A 22,175-nucleotide genomic window follows, 5' to 3' on the forward strand; every position below is an offset into this window, starting at 1 on the left:
GAAATAAAACAACATTTTCTCATCCTGTATTTCAGAAGGCTGTAGTGGTACTGGAAGGGAGTTATATAGTTGACATGTGGCCTGTACATTGTACGTTGCAAAACAGGCAATTTCCTTTCAGATGAGACGAGAGATGCATAGCTTACACACTCTTGGAGTGATGACTGAAGGCATTGCTGTGTGTGTGTGCGTGCGTGCGTGCGTGCGTGCGTGCGTGTATTTGAATAAACTCCACCATGCAGGTAAACATACGTTCATGCAATTACAAACACACAAAAATCATTTTTTTCTGTACAGGTTTATTTACAAAATTTATGAAAATTCTCTGTACAGCTCCTCACTAGTGAAGATCATTAATGATATACACACATGCAGATTCTGACTCTTTTGTCGTAGTCACTAAAGCTGCTTGGCAATTATCTCTGTGTGAAGTGAACTTACAAAACAAAAGAAACTGTCTCACTAAAGAATAACCGTGGTTGTATTTCTACTGCTGATCTAGAATCGGATGTGAGTTAGAAGTCATTGCTGATTTTACATGCAGTTTCTTAGAAAAATTGGGAAACCCATTACTCCTTTCTTGTGTAGCCTTAATAAATACATCTAATTTAAATAAATGTACACATCTCTTTCTTTACAAATGTTTATTTCATATTTCTTGCCTTCCCTTTGTAAGAATTGCTTTTCTTTTTTTTTTGTGTAAAACTATCTTTCCACAGTTTTAGGTGATTAATTGTCTTCCTAAATCCTATAGAATCACAGTCTTTTGAAAGGAAAAAGGAACATGGAAATGTGCTAAGCGTTTAAGACATCCCCTGTAAGTACCTTGTATAAATCTATTTTCTCATTGTAATTATCTATATTATTCATTTATTTCATTAACTAAGTAAATTCACCAAACACTACAATGCTCATAAAATGAAATTCAAAATTGAAAGCAAATCATCAAACCGCAGCTTATTCTTAAATACGAAGGTCATCCAAAATACTACTGTTAAAAAGCCATTACTGTTTGAATTGCAGTTAATCTACTTTTGAATGTCCCTTTTGGTTTGGTTTTAATTTCTTGTACAGAAGACTTGAATGATTTTAGGTTACATGAAAATCCAGTTATAAGCAGGTGTTCTTTCAGAATGAAAAACAAATAGCCTATGTTGGAGTGACGCTGTGTGAGTGAGTTTTCTCTTCATATTCTACAAACCATAAAACACACTGGGAGAGTTACTCAACTATGACACTTGCTCAGAGAGTCATCTGCATGCCTTAATAAACCCATCTGAATCTGTTGGCAGTGTATTGGGATCGTGAGATGTGAGATGGCCTGTTTTAATTGTGTGAAGCCAAATGCTGCATCTCACATTAATCTCGTTCAAGAGTCCTCGTGGGTGCGTCCAGAATGGCACCCTATTCCCTATATGGTTCACTACTTTTGACCAGGGGCTCTGGTCAGTAGTGCACTATATAGGGAATAGGTTGCCATTTCAGATGCACTACCAATGCCTGCTCTCAGAGTCTATTTCTGAGACTTCAGAAGCATCATAGTCGAGGACAACAACAATACAATATTATTTTGGCTATGGCATATTTAACCAATTGATTCCAATAAAGATTCATCTTTCAAAACAATTCCAAGGTCACAGCAATATAAAAAGCTATCTTCTAATAATCAGTGACTTACTGTACAGTGCCTACAATAAACATATTTTAAAACACATTTAACCAGTAAAAACCTGGCCTGCAAGAAGAATTAGGATAATCTGATCAAATTCCCTCAGCAGAAAAAACTATTTATCTTATGTAACATCGTATTCATCTTCTGTCCGGCACTTGGAAATGTGCTTGGGGTGCGAATGATGGCTTTAGACCTCTTTCTTTTCTCCTCTGATTTCGTCACAACATCTCAAATAAAGTTCCTTACAACAGATTACAGTATCGATCCTGTCTTTCTGTTTATTTGTCTGATTAGTTGATAAATTGTTTGTGGGTTTGTGAGTTCAAGCCAAACGTGATACCGTTGTGATGAGTTGTTCTAAGTCATTCTGTGAGTCTGTGAGTGTTCCATACATAAGGCACTGGAGGAAACCGATTGAGTTCTTCACGTCACCAGTCCTGTCGTGTCTTCATTGCAGATTATCGTCGCCATTGCCGCCAGGAGAGGATTTAGCTGCAGATGAGGAAACCCCCATCCTGACGTGATCCTGTCATTTCATCATAGGGTCAATAGTCACAGTCGTTCGTAAGGGTCTAGCTGATGCACCTGTAATCTGTTTTAGAGGAAGTAGAGACATGGGAGAATCTCAATTCCATTTCCTTGATTCCTCACGTCCTCTCTCCTTCCCTCCTTCTCAAAACCAATTGGATGAAAAGTCAGTGGTCCCTCCCCTCTGACCTTCTCATCCAATGAGTTTTGAGGAGAGAGGACGTGAGGAATCAATGAAATGCAATTGAGATTCTCACACAGTGACACATGGGTAATAGGCTGTTGAATGGTGGATGAGATGAGATGTGTCATTAGGTTGGAACGGTTGAGTCATGATGGTGTGTGCCAGTATTACTTGGGACATTAGCTTAGCTATTAGCGATTAGCAGATGCCGCTAGCACATTCTACTGAGTAAACTAAAACGTTAAGCTAGATAAAGTGTGAGTGTCCACGAGATAAAGAGTGTTTCAATGTTTTTTGATGGGTTACTCAAAAAAAAAAAATGTAATGTTGATTTCAATTAACTGTTTGTGGTGTCAAGAACACCATAGTGCAAGTTTTGTTCTGGATTAAAAAAAAGGGGCTTAGGTGGTGGGTGAGGCAGGGCCGTGGAAGGAGGCGTGGCAGGCCCATTGAGGCGGCTGGATTAAAAAAAAATATTTAGAGGCCCCCATTTTGGCGGTGTAAAGAAATGTTTGCATTTTTAAGCCCATTTCCTGCAAATCTACATATTCTGCCACGGAACTGAGAGAACATTTAGCAGTTTTAAAGCTAATTTCCTACAATTGTATGCATTTTGCCATGGCTAATGCTGTGTTCTTTTAATCAAACATAATAACAAAATCTATATTGCTAAATTCATTTTTGTAATTTGTTATGTCCAATTCTACCTGACTGTCTAGCTTTTATGTTGGTGATTGTTAGTCCTCAAATATTATATTATACAAAAATATATAGGTCCATTATCTCGTCTACTGGTTTTGATCATTTAAGTTTACACTGAAAGGGTTTCTCCATCCTGAAAATGAATTTCAAATTATTATATATATTTTTTAGGTGTCCCGAACTAACGCTTGACCTGTAGTCATATGCAGTATGTAGCAATGTCAAGTCAACAAAAGTCTTCGGGAATCGTAAATGTAATGTTGGGTTGTCTGTTGTGAGTATGTCCAAGTCAAGAGTGACAAAGTGTTACGAAATTACACCAACAGCTTGACAACAACACAAACAAACAAGTGAATCATTCAACACCAACAACACGACCAGAAGAAACCAACTAAATTATTCAGATGTCACAGAGAGAGAATCAGGAAGAGAGCAGCATCGTCATTACCCTTAGATCTTAACGCTGTCTGTCCCATACACGTTGTAGCCTTCTCTGTATGTGGCAAAGTTCTGGGGGTTGGTCGGGGGAGCTGGCTTAAATTTCTCAGCATTCTTTGCTAGTTTGAGCCGTTTGGTTTCAGCACGTGATTTGTAACAGAACTCAATCAGAGCCACCATCATGGCCAGCCCCAGCCCTCCAACCAGAATATAGAAGACTCCAGCCACATTGCTCAGGCTGAGAGCACTTGTCTTGTCCTGGGGAAGGTGAAGAACATAGTTAGAGGGTTTGCGGTGGAGAGAGTTTTGTAGAGAACAGTGCAGCCTACCAGTATATCTATATATCTATAGGCCTCAAACTGATCCTTACATAGTCTTGTTGAAATAACAGTCAAAGACCTAACAATCAGAACTCACATGGATACTCTATAACTAGACCCTCCTACAAACTCTCTCTCTGAGACTGAAACGTTTCTGATGCTACCAATGGCAGATCATACTACAGACTCCAGAGGCAAACAGCAACAGAAGGTTGACAAAGTAAAGGATGGCTGAGGTTGACTCTAGAAGAGGTCTAGATTGGACTGGCTTTCCTAAAGTGGTCCAAGAAGTTGTGAGGAACATCTGAACACCATAGTCAGACCACTCTCCAATGAAGGAGAGACAAGTCACCACTTTATGTTTGATCTAGGTGAATGTAAAGCTTCCCCTACTCTACATGTCTTCTTCCATATAAGGAAGCTGCGGTCAGTAACTCACAGGTCAACATTTCAAGCCCTGTCCTGAAAAAAAAAATGTCTTATAGTAAGCTGTGATACTGTGTAGTCAAATCTCTCTGACATCAAAAAAATCCCAAAAGCCATTTTAAGAACGGAATCAAACCATATATGCTGCTGCTTATTTCCCAAACATGTTTATTGAAAATTTGTTCATGAGAGTTTTACCGTTTGCAGTTTAACCCTTTGAGGTTTGACTGAGGTTATACCTGTGGTAATACGTAGCTAAGCCGTCGAGGGTACAGATAGTGATCTGTTAGTTCATTAGCCTGGCTACGGTCTCAGAGGGTTGAATGAGAGGTTTTATTACATTAATAGAAACAACAAGATCTCTTCATTGCAACTCCTTGCTCAGACAAAGGCTTGAAAAACAACCCCACGGTGTTTTAACGTCTTCCTGAAGTTAATTGATCACAACACTTTGTTTGTTTACCACAGGAGGTTAAAGAACCCAATAGATACATTTCCATGTAACCTAGTAACAACACAGATACATCAAATTTTAATTAAGAGTTTAGTAAATAGAAACAGCAGAATAATGGTAAGAATATTATGAATGTCAAGTGTGAAAATGAGCGAAAATAGCACTCAATGTCAACAGCCAGTCAACAACTATTCAGTGATGGTGTTTGATTATTTTACACATTTACAGTTTCCCCAAGCAAAGTCTAATGTAATTTACAGTTTGTGAGGAAAAAAGGAGTTCATATTTCTATAAAAATTACTTTAACATTTACGTGGTAAAAAAAATGACAAACTATTGTTCGGATATGATTTGAATTGGGGAAATAGTGCATGATGGACTTGAGCCACTTGTTCATTTTTGTTACATGTATGTGGCAGAATTTTGTTTTTGTTTTGTTTGTATAAAAAAATCATATAATAAGAGGTAGGGGGATATATAGTATAGCTAATCTTAATGTTTCAGTATAGTTTAGTATTTGTTCATATGAACACTGGGAATCAGTACAGAAGACCTGCGGAGACTGACCTTACTTCCAGAGTCCTTGGTTCCACATTCACCCTTATCGTACCACCATTTGTTTTTCAGCTTGTCTAAGATGCCTTGTTCACTGAGTTTCAATACGGCAAGGTTTACAGGAGTTCTTCACGTGGGAAATAACATAAATAACATCATATTATGTTATTTTATGTTATTCATAACTTTATAGCTTGCATAACGTCATAACAAAGCGATCGAGCAGGACTCCTGGCCATTGTCACATCACAGAGAGCAGGCATTTTAGTCTATTACCTTGTCGTCATTGACCAGCCCTAGTCTAGGGCCAGGGCCTGCTCCTATCGCTTCGAGTAATCGGCAGACGCTGGTAACAGGACGAGCCGGTACTGACTGTACACTCTGCTGGTCTGGTAGTATCTAAAGCTGAGGAAGGTATTTGTTTGTGGGCACAGCAGGGTAGCTTTCTGACCAGCACTTAACAAGTTTGATCCAACTAGAACCTTCTCTTGACTAACAGTAACAGTAAAGGACTACAACAAAAACGTTGACCTGAACTTTTTCCAAGGCGGTAGAAGCAGAGGCTAGAAGACCTCCTACTGCAACATCACAAGGTGGCTCTGAGCTTTGGCTGCAAAGACAACATAAACTTTGAATCTTGGGACACTAATAATGGCATGTATCTTGACGTTAAAGACGGCATTAAAATACTGAATAAAGCCAGAGGTGTTTCACATCAAACGTTTCTTAAGAACTATTTATTGGTGTGAAAACCGGTTTGGTTGAAGCCTTTACTATATCCTCTTACAAGGGGGATTACTGTCAACAGAACCAAGCTACAGCTTCATCACCGCTGTTTAAGCTCAGCTTTGGCACATCAGGGGAATAAAACATGTGGTTTCTCTCTGTAATATGGTTTCATCAGAAGAACCTGATAGGTAATTGGCAACATTTCTAAGGAATGTCTAACTGCCTTACAACTGACATAGTGCCTTTACCTGTGAAAGATACATTCCAAAATGCAGTTAAAGAAATGAAGCTATGATGCTACGTGTAGAGAACACAACACACTAATGATGCATAATTAGGAAGATTGTTCATGTGGTGCTCTACTCTATAGCCCCTATATAAACAGACTGGTGGTGCTCTACTCTATAGCTCCAATATAAACAGACTGGTGGTGCTCTACTCTATAGCCTCTATATAAACAGACTGGTGGTGCTCTACTCTATAGCCTCTATATAAACAGACTGGTGGTGCTCTACTCTATAGCTTCTATATAAACAGACTGGTGGTGCTCTACTCTATAGCTCCTATATAAACAGACTGGTGGTGCTCTACTCTATAGCTCATATATAAACAGACTGGTGGTGCTCTACTCTATAGCCCCTATATAAACAGACTGGTGGTGCTCTACTCTATAGCTCCTATATAAACAGACTGGTGGTGCTCTACTCTATAGCTCCTATATAAACAGACTGGTGGTGCTCTACTCTATAGCTCCTATATAAACAGACTGGTGGTGCTCTACTCTATAGCTCCTATATAAACAGACTGGTGGTGCTCTACTCTATAGCCTCTATAGAAACAGACTGGTGGTGCTCTACTCTATAGCCCCTATATAAACAGACTGGTGGTGCTCTACTCTATAGCTCCTATAGAAACAGACTGGTGGTGCTCTACTCTATAGCCTCTATAGAAACAGACTGGTGGTGCTCTACTCTATAGCTCCTATATAAACAGACTGGTGGTGCTCTACTCTATAGCTCCTATATAAACAGACTGGTGGTGCTCTACTCTATAGCTCCTATATAAACAGACTGGTGGTGCTCTACTCTATAGCTCCTATATAAACAGACTGGTGGTGCTCTACTCTATAGCTCCTATATAAACAGACTTTTGGTGCTCTACTCTATAGCCTCTATAGAAACAGACTGGTGGTGCTCTACTCTATAGCTCCTATATAAACAGACTGGTGGTGCTCTACTCTATAGCTCCTATATAAACAGACTGGTGGTGCTCTACTCTATAGCTCCAATATAAACAGACTGGTGGTGCTCTACTCTATAGCTCCTATATAAACAGACTGGTGGTGCTCTACTCTATAGCTCCTATAGAAACAGACTGGTGGTGCTCTACTCTATAGCCCCTATATAAACAGACTGGTGGTGCTCTACTCTATAGCTCCTATATAAACAGACTGGTGGTGCTCTACTCTATAGCCTCTATAGAAACAGACTGGTGGTGCTCTACTCTACAGCCTCTATATAAACAGACTGGTGGTGCTCTACTCTATAGCTCCTATATAAACAGACTGGTGGTGCTCTACTCTATAGCCTCTATAGAAACAGACTGGTGGTGCTCTACTCTATAGCCCCTATATAAACAGACTGGTGGTGCTCTACTCTATAGCTCCTATATAAACAGACTGGTGGTGCTCTACTCTATAGCTCCTATAGAAACAGACTGGTGGTGCTCAACTCTATAGCCTCTATATAAACAGACTGGTGGTGCTCTACTCTATAGCTCCTATATAAACAGACTGGTGGTGCTCTACTCTATAGCTCCTATATAAACAGACTGGTGGTGCTCTACTCTATAGCCCCTATATAAACAGACTGGTGGTGCTCTACTCTATAGCTCCTATATAAACAGACTGGTGGTGCTCTACTCTATAGCTCCAATATAAACAGACTGGTGGTGCTCTACTCTATAGCCTCTATATAAACAGACTGGTGGTGCTCTACTCTATAGCCCCTATATAAACAGACTGGTGGTGCTCTACTCTATAGCCCCTATATAAACAGACTGGTGGTGCTCTACTCTATAGCCCCTATAGAAACAGACTGGTGGTGCTCTACTCTATAGCTCCTATATAAACAGACTGGTGGTGCTCTACTCTATAGCCCCTATATAAACAGACTGGTGGTGCTCTACTCTATAGCCTCTATAGAAACAGACTGGTGGTGCTCTACTCTATAGCCTCTATATAAACAGACTGGTGGTGCTCTACTCTATAGCTCCTATATAAACAGACTGGTGGTGCTCTACTCTATAGCTCCAATATAAACAGACTGGTGGTGCTCTACTCTATAGCCTCTATAGAAACAGACTGGTGGTGCTCTACTCTATAGCTCCAATATAAACAGACTGGTGGTGCTCTACTCTATAGCCTCTATAGAAACAGACTGGTGTTGCTCTACTCTATAGCTCCTATATAAACAGACTGGTGGTGCTCTACTCTATAGCTCCAATATAAACAGACTGGTGGTGCTCTACTCTATAGCCTCTATAGAAACAGACTGGTGGTGCTCTACTCTATAGCTCCAATATAAACAGACTGGTGGTGCTCTACTCTATAGCCTCTATAGAAACAGACTGGTGGTGCTCTACTCTATAGCTCCTATATAAACAGACTGGTGGTGCTCTACTCTATAGCTCCAATATAAACAGACTGGTGGTGCTCTACTCTATAGCCTCTATAGAAACAGACTGGTGGTGCTCTACTCTATAGCTCCTATATAAACAGACTGGTGGTGCTCTACTCTATAGCTCCTATATAAACAGACTGGTGGTGCTCTACTCTATAGCTCCTATATAAACAGACTGGTGGTGCTCTACTCTATAGCTCCAATATAAACAGACTGGTGGTACTCTACTCTATAGCCCCTATAGAAACAGACTGGTGGTGCTCTACTCTATAGCTCCAATATAAACAGACTGGTGGTGCTCTACTCAATAGCTCCTATAGAAACAGACTGGTGGTGCTCTACTCTATAGCCTCTATAGAAACAGACTGGTGGTGCTCTACTCTATAGCTCCTATAGAAACAGACTGGTGGTGCTCTACTCTATAGCCCCTATAGAAACAGACTGGTGGTGCTCTACTCTATAGCTCCTATAGAAACAGACTGGTGGTGCTCTACTCTATAGCCCCTATATAAACAGACTGGTGGTGCTCTACTCTATAGCTCCTATATAAACAGACTGGTGGTGCTCTACTCTATAGCTCCTATAGAAACAGACTGGTGGTGCTCTACTCTATAGCTCCTATATAAACAGACTGGTGGTGCTCTACTCTATAGCTCCTATATAAACAGACTGGTGGCGCTCTACTCTATAGGTCATATATAAACAGACTGGTGGTGCTCTACTCTATAGCTCCTATATAAACAGACTGGTGGTGCTCTACTCTATAGCTCCTATATAAACAGACTGGTGGTGCTCTACTCTATAGCTCCTATATAAACAGACTGGTGGTGCTCTACTCTATAGCTCCTATATAAACAGACTGGTGGTGCTCTACTCTATAGCTCCTATATAAACAGACTGGTGGTGCTCTACTCTATAGCCTCCTATAGAAACAGACTGGTGGTGCTCTACTCTATAGCTCCTATATAAACAGACTGGTGGTGCTCTACTCTATAGCCTCTATATAAACAGACTGGTGGTGCTCTACTCTATAGCTCCTATATAAACAGACTGGTGGTGCTCTACTCTATAGCTCCTATATAAACAGACTGGTGGTGCTCTACTCTATAGCCTCTATATAAACAGACTGGTGGTGCTCTACTCTATAGCTCCTATATAAACAGACTGGTGGTGCTCTACTCTATAGCTCTATATAAACAGACTGGTGGTGCTCTACTCTATAGCCCCATATAAACAGACTGGTGGTGCTCTACTCCCTAAGACTCTCTAAACAGACTGGTGGTGCTCTACTCTATAGCTCCTATATAAACAGACTGGTGGTGCTCTACTCTATAGCCCCTATATAAACAGACTGGTGGTGCTCTACTCTATAGCTCCTATATAAACAGACTGGTGGTGCTCTACTCTATAGCTCCTATATAAACAGACTGGTGGTGCTCTACTCTATAGCTCCTATATAAACAGACTGGTGGTGCTCTACTCTATAGCTGGTGGTGCCCTACTCATAGCTATAAACAGACTGGTGGTGCTCTACTCTATAGCTCCTATATAAACAGACTGGTGGTGCTCTACTCTATAGCTCCTATATAAACAGACTGGTGGTGCTCTACTCTATAGCTCCTATATAAACAGACTGGTGGTGCTCTACTCTATAGCTCCTATATAAACAGACTGGTGGTGCTCTACTCTATAGCTCCTATATAAACAGACTGGTGGTGCTCTACTCTATAGCTCCTATATAAACAGACTGGTGGTGCTCTACTCTATAGCCTCTATATAAACAGACTGGTGGTGCTCTACTCTATAGCTCCTATATAAACAGACTGGTGGTGCTCTACTCTATAGCTCCTATATAAACAGACTGGTGGTGCTCTACTTCTATAGCTCCTATATAAACAGACTGGTGGTGCTCTACTCTATAGCCCCTATATAAACAGACTGGTGGTGCTCTACTCTATAGCTCCTATATAAACAGACTGGTGGTGCTCTACTCTATAGCTCCTATAGAAAACAGACTGGTGGTGCTCTACTCCCATAGCTCCTATATAAACAGACTGGTGGTGCTCTACTCTATAGCCCCTATAGAAACAGACTGGTGGTGCTCTACTCTATAGCTCCTATATAAACAGACTGGTGGTGCTCTACTCTATAGCTCCTATAGAAACAGACTGGTGGTGCTCTACTCTATAGCTCCAATATAAACAGACTGGTGGTGCTCTACTCTATAGCCTCTATAGAAACAGACTGGTGGTGCTCTACTCTATAGCTCCTATATAAACAGACTGGTGGTGCTCTACTCTATAGCTCCTATATAAACATACTGGTGGTGCTCTACTCTATAGCTCCTATAGAAACAGACTGGTGGTGCTCTACTCTATAGCCTCTATATAAACAGACTGGTGGTGCGCTACTCTATAGCCCCTATAGAAACAGACTGGTGGTGCTCTACTCTATAGCTCCTATATAAACAGACTGGTGGTGCTCTACTCTATAGCTCCTATATAAACAGACTGGTGGTGCTCTACTCTATAGCTCCTATATAAACAGACTGGTGGTGCTCTACTCTATAGCTCCAATATAAACAGACTGGTGGTGCTCTACTCTATAGCTCCTATATAAACAGACTGGTGGTGCTCTACTCTATAGCTCCTATATAAACAGACTGGTGGTGCTCTACTCTATAGCTCCTATATAAACAGACTGGTGGTGCTCACCTCTATAGCCTCTATATAAACAGACTGTGGTGCTCTACTCTTAGCCCCTATATAAACAGACTGGTGGTGCTCTACTCTATAGCCCCTATATAAACAGACTGGTGGTGCTCTACTCTATAGCTCCTATATAAACAGACTGGTGGTGCTCTACTCTATAGCTCCTATATAAACAGACTGGTGGTGCTCTACTCTATAGCTCCTATATAAACAGACTGGTGGTGCTCTACTCTATAGCCTCTATAGAAACAGACTGGTGGTGCTCTACTCTATAGCTCCTATATAAACAGACTGGTGGTGCTCTACTCTATAGCCTCTATATAAACAGACTGGTGGTGCTCTACTCTATAGCTCCTATATAAACAGACTGGTGGTGCTCTACTCTATAGCCCCTATATAAACAGACTGGTGGTGCTCTACTCTATAGCTCCAATATAAACAGACTGGTGGTGCTCTACTCTATAGCTCCTATATAAACAGACTGGTGGTGCTCTACTCTATAGCTCCTATATAAACAGACTGGTGGTGCTCTACTCTATAGCCTCTATATAAACAGACTGGTGGTGCTCTACTCTATAGCCTCTATATAAACAGACTGGTGGTGCTCTACTCTATAGCTCCTATATAAACAGACTGGTGGTGCTCTACTCTATAGCCCCTATATAAACAGACTGGTGGTGCTCTACTCTATAGCTCTATATAAACAGACTGGTGGTGCTCTACCTATAGCCCCTATATAAACAGACTGGTGGTGCTCTACTCTATAGCTCCTATAAAACAGACTGGTGGTGCTCTACTCTATAGCTCCTATATAAACAGACTGGTGGTGCTCTACTCTATAGCCTCTATATAAACAGACTGGTGGTGCTCTACTCTATAGCCTCTATATAAACAGACTGGTGGTGCTCTACTCTATAGCTCCTATATAAACAGACTGGTGGTGCTCTACTCTATAGCTCCTATATAAACAGACTGGTGGTGCTCTACTCTATAGCCTCTATATAAACAGACTGGTGGTGCTCTACTCTATAGCTCCTATATAAACAGACTGGTGGTGCTCTACTCTATAGCTCCTATATAAACAGACTGGTGGTGCTCTACTCTATAGCTCCTATATAAACAGACTGGTGGTGCTCTACTCTATAGCCTCTATAGAAACAGACTGGTGGTGCTCTACTCTATAGCTCCTATAGAAACAGACTGGTGGTGCTCTACTCTATAGCTCATATATAAACAGACTGGTGGTGCTCTACTCTATAGCTCCTATATAAACAGACTGGTGGTGCTCTACTCTATAGCCTCTATATAAACAGACTGATGGTGCTCTACTCTATAGCTCATATATAAACAGACTGGTGGTGCTCTACTCTATAGCCTCTATATAAACAGACTGATGGTGCTCTACTCTATAGCTCCTATATAAACAGACTGGTGGTGCTCTACTCTATAGCCTCTATATAAACAGACTGGTGGTGCTCTACTCTATAGCCTCTATAGAAACAGACTGGTGGTGCTCTACTCTATAGCTCCTATATAAACAGACTGGTGGTGCTCTACTCTATAGCCTCTATATAAACAGACTGGTGGTGCTCTACTCTATAGCCTCTATATAAACAGACTGGTGGTGCTCTACTCTATAGCCTCTATATAAACAGACTGGTGGTGCTCTACTCTATAGCTCCTATATAAACAGACTGGTGGTGCTCTACTCTATAGCCTCTATAGAAACAGACTGGTGGTGCTCTACTCTATAGCCCCTATATAAACAGACTGGTGGTGCGCTACTCTATAGCCCCTATATAAACAGACTGGTGGTGCGCTACTCTATAGCCTCTATATAAACAGACTGGTGGTGCTCTACTCTATAGCTCCAATATAAACAGACTGGTGGTGCTCTACTCTATAGCTCCTATATAAACAGACTGGTGGTGCTCTACTCTATAGCTCCTATATAAACAGACTGGTGGTGCTCTACTCTATAGCTCCTATATAAACAGACTGGTGGTGCTCTACTCTATAGCCCCTATATAAACAGACTGGTGGTGCTCTACTCTATAGCTCCTATATAAACAGACTGGTGGTGCTCTACTCTATAGCTCCTATATAAACAGACTGGTGGTGCTCTACTCTATAGCCCCTATATAAACAGACTGGTGGTGCTCTACTCTATAGCTCCTATATAAACAGACTGGTGGTGCTCTACTCTATAGCTCCTATATAAACAGACTGGTGGTGCTCTACTCTATAGCTCCTATATAAACATACTGGTGGTGCTCTACTCTATAGCCTCCTATATAAACAGACTGGTGGTGCTCTACTCTATAGCTCCTATAGAAACAGACTGGTGGTGCTCTACTCTATAGCCCCTATATAAACAGACTGGTGGTGCTCTACTCTATAGCCTCTATATAAACAGACTGGTGGTGCTCTCACTCTATAGCCCCTATATAAACAGACTGGTGGTGCTCTACTCTATAGCTCCTATATAAACAGACTGGTGGTGCTCTACTCTATAGCTCCTATATAAACAGACTGGTGGTGCTCTACTCTATAGCTCCTATATAAAACAGACTGGTGGTGCTCCTTACTCTATAGCTCCTATATAAACAGACTGGTGGTGCTCTACTCAGTAAAAATGGTGGTCCTATAGCTCCTATATAAACAGACTGGTGGTGCTCTACTCTATAGCTCCTATATAAACAGACTGGTGGTGCTCTACTCTATAGCCTCTATATAAACAGACTGGTGGTGCTCTACTCTATAGCCTCTATATAAACAGACTGGTGGTGCTCTACTCTATAGCTCTATATCCTATAAACAGACTGGTGGTGCTCTACTATCTATAGCTCCTATATAAACAGACTGGTGGTGCTGTACTCTATAGCCCTCTATATAAACAGACTGGTGGTGCTCTACTCTATAGCCCCTATAATAAAGACTGGTGGTGCTCTACTCTATAGCTCCTATATAAACAGACTGGTGGTGCTCTACTCTATAGCTCCTATAGAAACAGACTGATGGTGCTCTACTCTATAGCTCCAATATAAACAGACTGGTGGTGCTCTACTCTATAGCCTCTATAGAAACAGACTGGTGGTGCTCTACTCTATAGCTCCTATAGAAACAGACTGATGGTGCTCTACTCTATAGCTCCTATATAAACAGACTGGTGGTGCTCTACTCTATAGCCTCTATAGAAACAGACTGGTGGTGCTCTACTCTATAGCCTCTATATAAACAGACTGGTGGTGCGCTACTCTATAGCCCCTATAGAAACAGACTGGTGGTGCTCTACTCTATAGCTCCAATATAAACAGACTGGTGGTGCTCTACTCTATAGCTCCTATATAAACAGACTGGTGGTGCTCTACTCTATAGCTCCTATATAAACAGACTGGTGGTGCTCTACTCTATAGCTCCTATATAAACAGACTGGTGGTGCTCTACTCTATAGCTCCTATATAAACAGACTGGTGGTGCTCTACTCTATAGCTCCTATATAAACAGACTGGTGGTGCTCTACTCTATAGCTCCTATATAAACAGACTGGTGGTGCTCTACTCTATAGCTCCTATATAAACAGACTGGTGGTGCTCTACTCTATAGCTCCTATATAAACAGACTGGTGGTGCTCTACTCTATAGCTCCAATATAAACAGACTGGTGGTGCTCTACTCTATAGCTCCTATATAAAACAGACTGGTGGTGCTCTACTCTATAGCTCCTATATAAACAGACTGGTGGTGCTCTACTCTATAGCTCCATATAAACAGACTGGTGGTGCTCTACTCTATAGCTCCTATATAAACAGACTGGTGGTGCTCTACTCTATAGCCCCTATATAAACAGACTGGTGGTGCTCTACTCTATAGCCTCTATAGAAACAGACTGGTGGTGCTCTACTCTATAGCTCCTATATAAACAGACTGGTGGTGCTCTACTCTATACCTCCAACATAAACAGACTGGTGGTGCTCTACTCTATACCTCCAACATAAACAGACTGGTGGTGCTCTACTCTATAGCCCGTATAGAAACAGACTGGTGGTGCTCTACTCTATAGCTCCTATATAAACAGACTGGTGGTGCTCTACTCTATAGCTCCAACATAAACAGACTGGTGGTGCTCTACTCTATAGCTCCTATATAAACAGACTGGTGGTGCTCTACTCTATAGCTCCTATATAAACAGACTGGTGGTGCTCTACTCTATAGCTCCTATATAAACAGACTGGTGGTGCTCTACTCTATAGCCCCTATAGAAACAGACTGGTGGTGCTCTACTCTATAGCTCCTATATAAACAGACTGGTGGTGCTCTACTCTATAGCCTCTATAGAAACAGACTGGTGGTGCTCTACTCTATAGCTTCTATATAAACAGACTGGTGGTGCTCTACTCTATAGCTCCTATAGAAACAGACTGGTGGTGCTCTACTCTATAGCTCCTATATAAACAGACTGGTGGTGCTCTACTCTATAGCCCCTATATAAACAGACTGGTGGTGCTCTACTCTATAGCTCCTATATAAACAGACTGGTGGTGCTCTACTCTATAGCTCCTATATAAACAGACTGGTGGTGCTCTACTCTATAGCTCCTATATAAACAGACTGGTGGTGCTCTACTCTATAGCTCCTATATAAACAGACTGGTGGTGCTCTACTCTATAGCTCCTATATAAACAGACTGGTGGTGCTCTACTCTATAGCTCCTATATAAACAGACTGGTGGTGCTCTACTCTATAGCTCCTATAGAAACAGACTGGTGGTGCTCTACTCTATAGCTCCTATATAAACAGACTGGTGGTGCTCTACTCTATAGCTCCTATAGAAACAGACTGGTGGTGCTCTACTCTATAGCCTCTATATAAACAGACTGGTGGTGCTCTACTCTATAGCCTCTATATAAACATACTGGTGGTGCTCTACTCTATAGCTACTATATAAACAGACTGGTGGTGCTCTACTCTATAGCCTCTATATAAACAGACTGGTGGTGCTCTACTCTATAGCTCCTATATAAACAGACTGGTGGTGCTCTACTCTATAGCCCCTATATAAACAGACTGGTGGTGCTCTACTCTATAGCTCCTATAGAAACAGACTGGTGGTGCTCTACTCTATAGCTCCTATATAAACAGACTGGTGGTGCTCTACTCTATAGCTCCTATAGAAACAGACTGGTGGTGCTCTACTCTATAGCCTCTATAGAAACAGACTGGTGGTGCTCTACTCTATAGCCTCTATATAAACAGACTGGTGGTGCTCTACTCTATAGCTCCTATATAAACAGACTGGTGGTGCTCTACTCTATAGCTCCTATAGAAACAGACTGGTGGTGCTCTACTCTATAGCCTCTATATAAACAGACTGGTGGTGCTCTACTCTATAGCTCCTATATAAACAGACTGGTGGTGCTCTACTCTATAGCTCCTATAGAAACAGACTGGTGGTGCTCTACTCTATAGCCTCTATATAAACAGACTGGTGGTGCTCTACTCTATAGCTCCTATATAAACAGACTGGTGGTGCTCTACTCTATAGCTCCTATATAAACAGACTGGTGGTGCTCTACTCTATAGCCTCTATATAAACAGACTGGTGGTGCTCTACTCTATAGCTCCTATATAAACAGACTGGTGGTGCTCTACTCTATAGCCTCTATAGAAACAGACTGGTGGTGCTCTACTCTATAGCTCCTATATAAACAGACTGGTGGTGCTCTACTCTATAGCTCCTATATAAACAGACTGGTGGTGCTCTACTCTATAGCCCCTATATAAACAGACTGGTGGTGCTCTACTCTATAGCTCCTATATAAACAGACTGGTGGTGCTCTACTCTATAGCCCCTATAGAAACAGACTGGTGGTGCTCTACTCTATAGCCCCTATATAAACAGACTGGTGGTGCTCTACTCTATAGCCTCTATATAAACAGACTGGTGGTGCTCTACACTATAGCTCCTATATAAACAGACTGGTGGTGCTCTACTCTATAGCCCCTATAGAAACAGACTGGTGGTGCTCTACTCTATAGCCTCTATATAAACAGACTGGTGGTGCTCTACTCTATAGCTCCTATAGAAACAGACTGGTGGTGCTCTACTCTATAGCTCCTATATAAACAGACTGGTGGTGCTCTACTCTATAGCCCCTATATAAACAGACTGGTGGTGCTCTACTCTATAGCCTCTATATAAACAGACTGGTGGTGCTCTACTCTATAGCTCCTATATAAACAGACTGGTGGTGCTCTACTCTATAGCCCCTATAGAAACAGACTGGTGGTGCTCTACTCTATAGCCTCTATATAAACAGACTGGTGGTGCTCTACTCTATAGCCCCTATATAAACAGACTGGTGGTGCTCTACTCTATAGCCTCTATATAAACAGACTGGTGGTGCTCTACTCTATAGCTCCTATAGAAACAGACTGGTGGTGCTCTACTCTATAGCTCCTATATAAACAGACTGGTGGTGCTCTACTCTATAGCCTCTATAGAAACAGACTGGTGGTGCTCTACTCTATAGCTCCTATATAAACAGACTGGTGGTGCTCTACTCTATAGCTCCTATATAAACAGACTGGTGGTGCTCTACTCTATAGCTCCTATATAAACAGACTGGTGGTGCTCTACTCTATAGCCCCTATAGAAACAGACTGGTGGTGCTCTACTCTATAGCCCCTATATAAACAGACTGGTGGTGCTCTACTCTATAGCTCCTATATAAACAGACTGGTGGTGCTCTACTCTATAGCCTCTATATAAACAGAATGGTGGTGCTCTACTCTATAGCTCCTATAAAAACAGACTGGTGGTGCTCTACTCTATAGCCCCTATATAAACAGACTGGTGGTGCTCTACTCTATAGCTCCTATATAAACAGACTGGTGGTGCTCTACTCTATAGCTCCTATATAAACAGACTGGTGGTGCTCTACTCTATAGCCCCTATATAAACAGACTGGTGGTGCTCTACTCTATAGCTCCTATATAAACAGACTGGTGGTGCTCTACTCTATAGCTCCTATATAAACAGACTGGTGGTGCTCTACTCTATAGCTCCTATATAAACAGACTGGTGGTGCTCTACTCTATAGCTCCTATATAAACAGACTGGTGGTGCTCTACTCTCATAGCCTCTATAGAAACAGACTGGTGGTGCTCTACTCTATAGCCCCTATATAAACAGACTGGTGGTGCTCTACTCTATAGCTCCTATATAAACAGACTGGTGGTGCTCTACTCTATAGCTCCTATATAAACAGACTGGTGGTGCTCTACTCTATAGCTCCTATAGAAACAGACTGGTGGTGCTCTACTCTATAGCCTCTATATAAACAGACTGGTGGTGCTCTACTCTATAGCTCCTATATAAACAGACTGGTGGTGCTCTACTCTATAGCTCCTATATAAACAGACTGGTGGTGCCCTACTCTATAGCTCCCTATAGAAACATATTAGGCCAATCGAAAAATAATGAATGGATAATATATGTCTTGGGTTCCACTGGTGAACAATGAACAATGTCCTCCTGGGACCTTTAGGGAACCATGCATTATCATCATCAGGAGAAGAGAAGATTACAACACTGTATAGAATATTATATCCATCATGGCCAATGGTAATAGGGTAGCTGTGAAGACCTGTCCATCGTGTTAGCTCGGAGAGACATTGATTAACAATGCAATTATCTGTTAACATGCTCCGTGATGCTGGAGCCTGAAACCCAATCTAGGAGAGCAGCAGTGATGTGGTGTGTGCCTCAGGATTAGAGAGGTGATCAGAGAGAGGGAGTGTGTGTGTGTGTGTGTGTGTGTGTGTGTGTGTGTGTGTGTGTGTGTGTGTGTGTGTGTGTGTGGAGATCGGGAGGCTCAAGGAAGGATGAGTCCAGGTAAGCTGGCTTTTCCACAGTATCCTGTAGAGATGAGACAGAGACCGTCCCAGTTGACAGCAGAGTTATTGAGAGATACTGGAGAAATAACCTTTGAACACAGCACACGATCACCAAAATTCACACACTGTCTGTCGTTCACTGATGATGCCATTGCACATCAGAGCTAAATGCCAGACTTTGAGGTGTGCTGTGTGAATGGTTAAGAGCAGTAGAGATCAAATGCAAATTAATGTATGAACGTATTGTAAATTCAATTGATCAATACATTTAGCCATGATCCTGAAGGTTGCCCAATAAAAAGCCAAAGCATACATACCTGAGCAGGTCCAGATAAAGGCAGAAGGAAACATGTCAGAGAAGCAATGATACTGCTCTTCTACTGCAGCCGTCACAGCCTTAACCAGGCCTCAACATCACTCAGCACACTGACTATACAGCACAGATTATAATCAGAAATGCATGGTTGAAAATAGGGTTGCAAAATTCCTGTGACTTTCCCAAAATTCCTAAGTTTTCCAGAAGCCCCTATGGAATGATTCCCAGAATAAGGGGGAGAACAAGCAAGGAATGGAACCCTGCCAGAGGGAATCCTCAAACAGGGATTTCTGGGAAACCTGGAATTGTTTATTTACTGGGACTTTTTTAGTTAGTGGAATTTTGCAACCGTATATGAAAATATAGGAAACCTATTTGTGATCATTATGGAGCTAAAACAGAAAAGAAAGAGAAGGTGTGTTGGTGGGACATTACTTGATCCATATATTATAGAGATGTTAGCCATGATGCTATTTTCAACATGTCATATTAGTATAGCATTGCAGTTCCTGAGAATTCATGTCAAATGACCGTATAAAGCCATGACACATTCTGTAGACCACAGCATCTAGCACAGCTAATCTGTAAACTAGCCACTTAGCTGACATAATTCATTGCATGAGTCATGACTGAGTCATTAGTCATTCAATTCATCTAAACTGTATCAAATGTCAATGCCCTCTTTAAAACAATTCTGGGTCTTGGTTGTTCATGTTGCGATCAAGTGGTAAATTGGGTAAAAACATTTGACACCAACTACAATTGTATAGATCTTTGGTAAAATCATTATGAAAAAGCAACCAATTATAGGGGCATTCCCAACACCTACAAAATCCCAATTGAATTGAATTTAGTGGTACCACATGACCCACAGCCCAAAGAGATCAGACCTTCTCTTTGAGATTAGAATTCTCACGTTTGCCCGTAATGCTTAGTCCCCTCAAGACTCCGCTGTTCGCCTCGCCTCCCTGAGCTGAGACGCCTCAGCTGAGCGGACATTTTGGGGGTTTCAGCCAATGGGCTCTAGAGCCCAGCATTGGCTTCTCTAGGCCAGTCGCATGGGATGTCCAGAGAAGCAGCTATATGACATGAGCAGCTGTGAAGCCATGTTGTGTCTGACAGACAAGACAGCAATAATGTTATGAAATACAGACGTGGCCTTCACAAGAGGAAGGCGGCAGTCTCTGGCATCTAGATGCCATGTTTTCATAAATAGTTTGTGATAAACTGTTTAATGAAATGTACTTCATAATATACATACTTATCATATAATATATAACTTACAATAGGTATATTTTAGTCAGAGATCAGTTCAATCTGACAGAGATACTGTTGAAGCTAAATAGACCTCAAACTGGCTATACTTTCTCTAGACAGTATAATACCTGACACACATCATCTGCTGCCCTGCAGATGTTAAAGATAGAGTTAATTCCATCTCCTCCTTTTTCCAACTGCAGGACAGCACTATCCTCCTCACATCCCTCCCATCACTGAGAAGCAGTGAAAGAACTACACTTCCTCCTTGTCAAACACAACCAAACACTTTGCCACAGATCCTTCCTCACACAACTGTCTTTCTCACAAACAACTTAGCTTAGCCTTAGCGTGCTGCCTCATCATCCTCTCTGTGTATTAGCCAAGAAAGGGTTCTTAGTTTGATCTTTTGTTCAATAGGCTGGTCAGAGTCTGGTAAATGACAGAAAGGCTACCTTTGAGCCTGGTTGGACTCAACACAGGTTTGTTTTGGGTTGGGTTGTACTGTAGCTAACAAAGCGCGTAAGAAAATCAAAGCGCTATAATATAAATCCAATCAACAATCAATGATTCCTATTGACTATTATTAACAGCCTTGCCGATTACTCTGCACCATGGTACCCGATCTGGTGACATCGAGGCTGACCTTGGAGTCACCTCCCCCGCTGCCGCACTCGCCCTTGTCGTACCACCATTTGTTTTTCAATTTGTCCAACAGGCCTTGCTCATTCAGTTTTAACACTGCCAGGTTAACAGCATTTCTTGAAACGATAAAACATAACTTGTAAGAAAATGCACAGGTCCGTGAGAAATCTAATGCATAGTTAATAGTAGTAAAGTGGTAGTATAGTATAGTATAGTATAGTATAGTCGTAGTATAGTAGTAGTATTGAATAGTAGTAGTAGTAGTTATAACGATAATGATAATAGTTGATAGCGGTAGACTACCACTCATTGTTTATTGCTAATAATAGTATTACTAATAACTCTTATATCTATTAGGAAAACGGTCTAGGTAGGAAAATGACAAATTGTTTAACGAATATGAGCTAGATAGATCAGTAAGGCTTATAGGTAGAGCAAAGAAAGTGGTAAATATTGGAAAGGTGGCATGAGGGGTTAGGTGGTTTAGAAACTGAAGTGTGCGGGATGGGGACACCAGTCATCACTGAGGAGGAAAGCAATAACAGCAAACACCATGCAATTAACATTAACATTAACACCGTGCAATTAACATTCATCACAAGTGACAGGGCAGCTTTTAAAGGCTACATTGAAAAACCGCTGAGCTGTTAAATTCAAAG

At 41.4% G+C, this 22,175-nt stretch overlaps 1 protein-coding gene across 1 annotated transcript; it reads right to left on the reverse strand.

Annotated features, from left to right (window-relative positions):
* Positions 1–305: 305 nt before the first annotated feature.
* LOC123481805 (glutamate receptor 3-like) lies at positions 306–21,629 on the reverse strand (the record flags this gene model as incomplete). The annotated part of the gene is given in 3 exon segments (XM_045206890.1): positions 306–2,264; positions 3,535–3,782; positions 21,518–21,629. Coding segments are annotated over 2 exon segments (358 nt in total), but the record flags the coding sequence as incomplete, so codon positions are not given.
* Between the last annotated feature and the right edge of the window lie 546 nt (positions 21,630–22,175).

The sequence above is a fragment of the Coregonus clupeaformis genome, chromosome 3, assembly GCF_020615455.1.
Source record: "Coregonus clupeaformis isolate EN_2021a chromosome 3, ASM2061545v1, whole genome shotgun sequence".
NCBI lineage: Eukaryota > Metazoa > Chordata > Actinopteri > Salmoniformes > Salmonidae > Coregonus > Coregonus clupeaformis.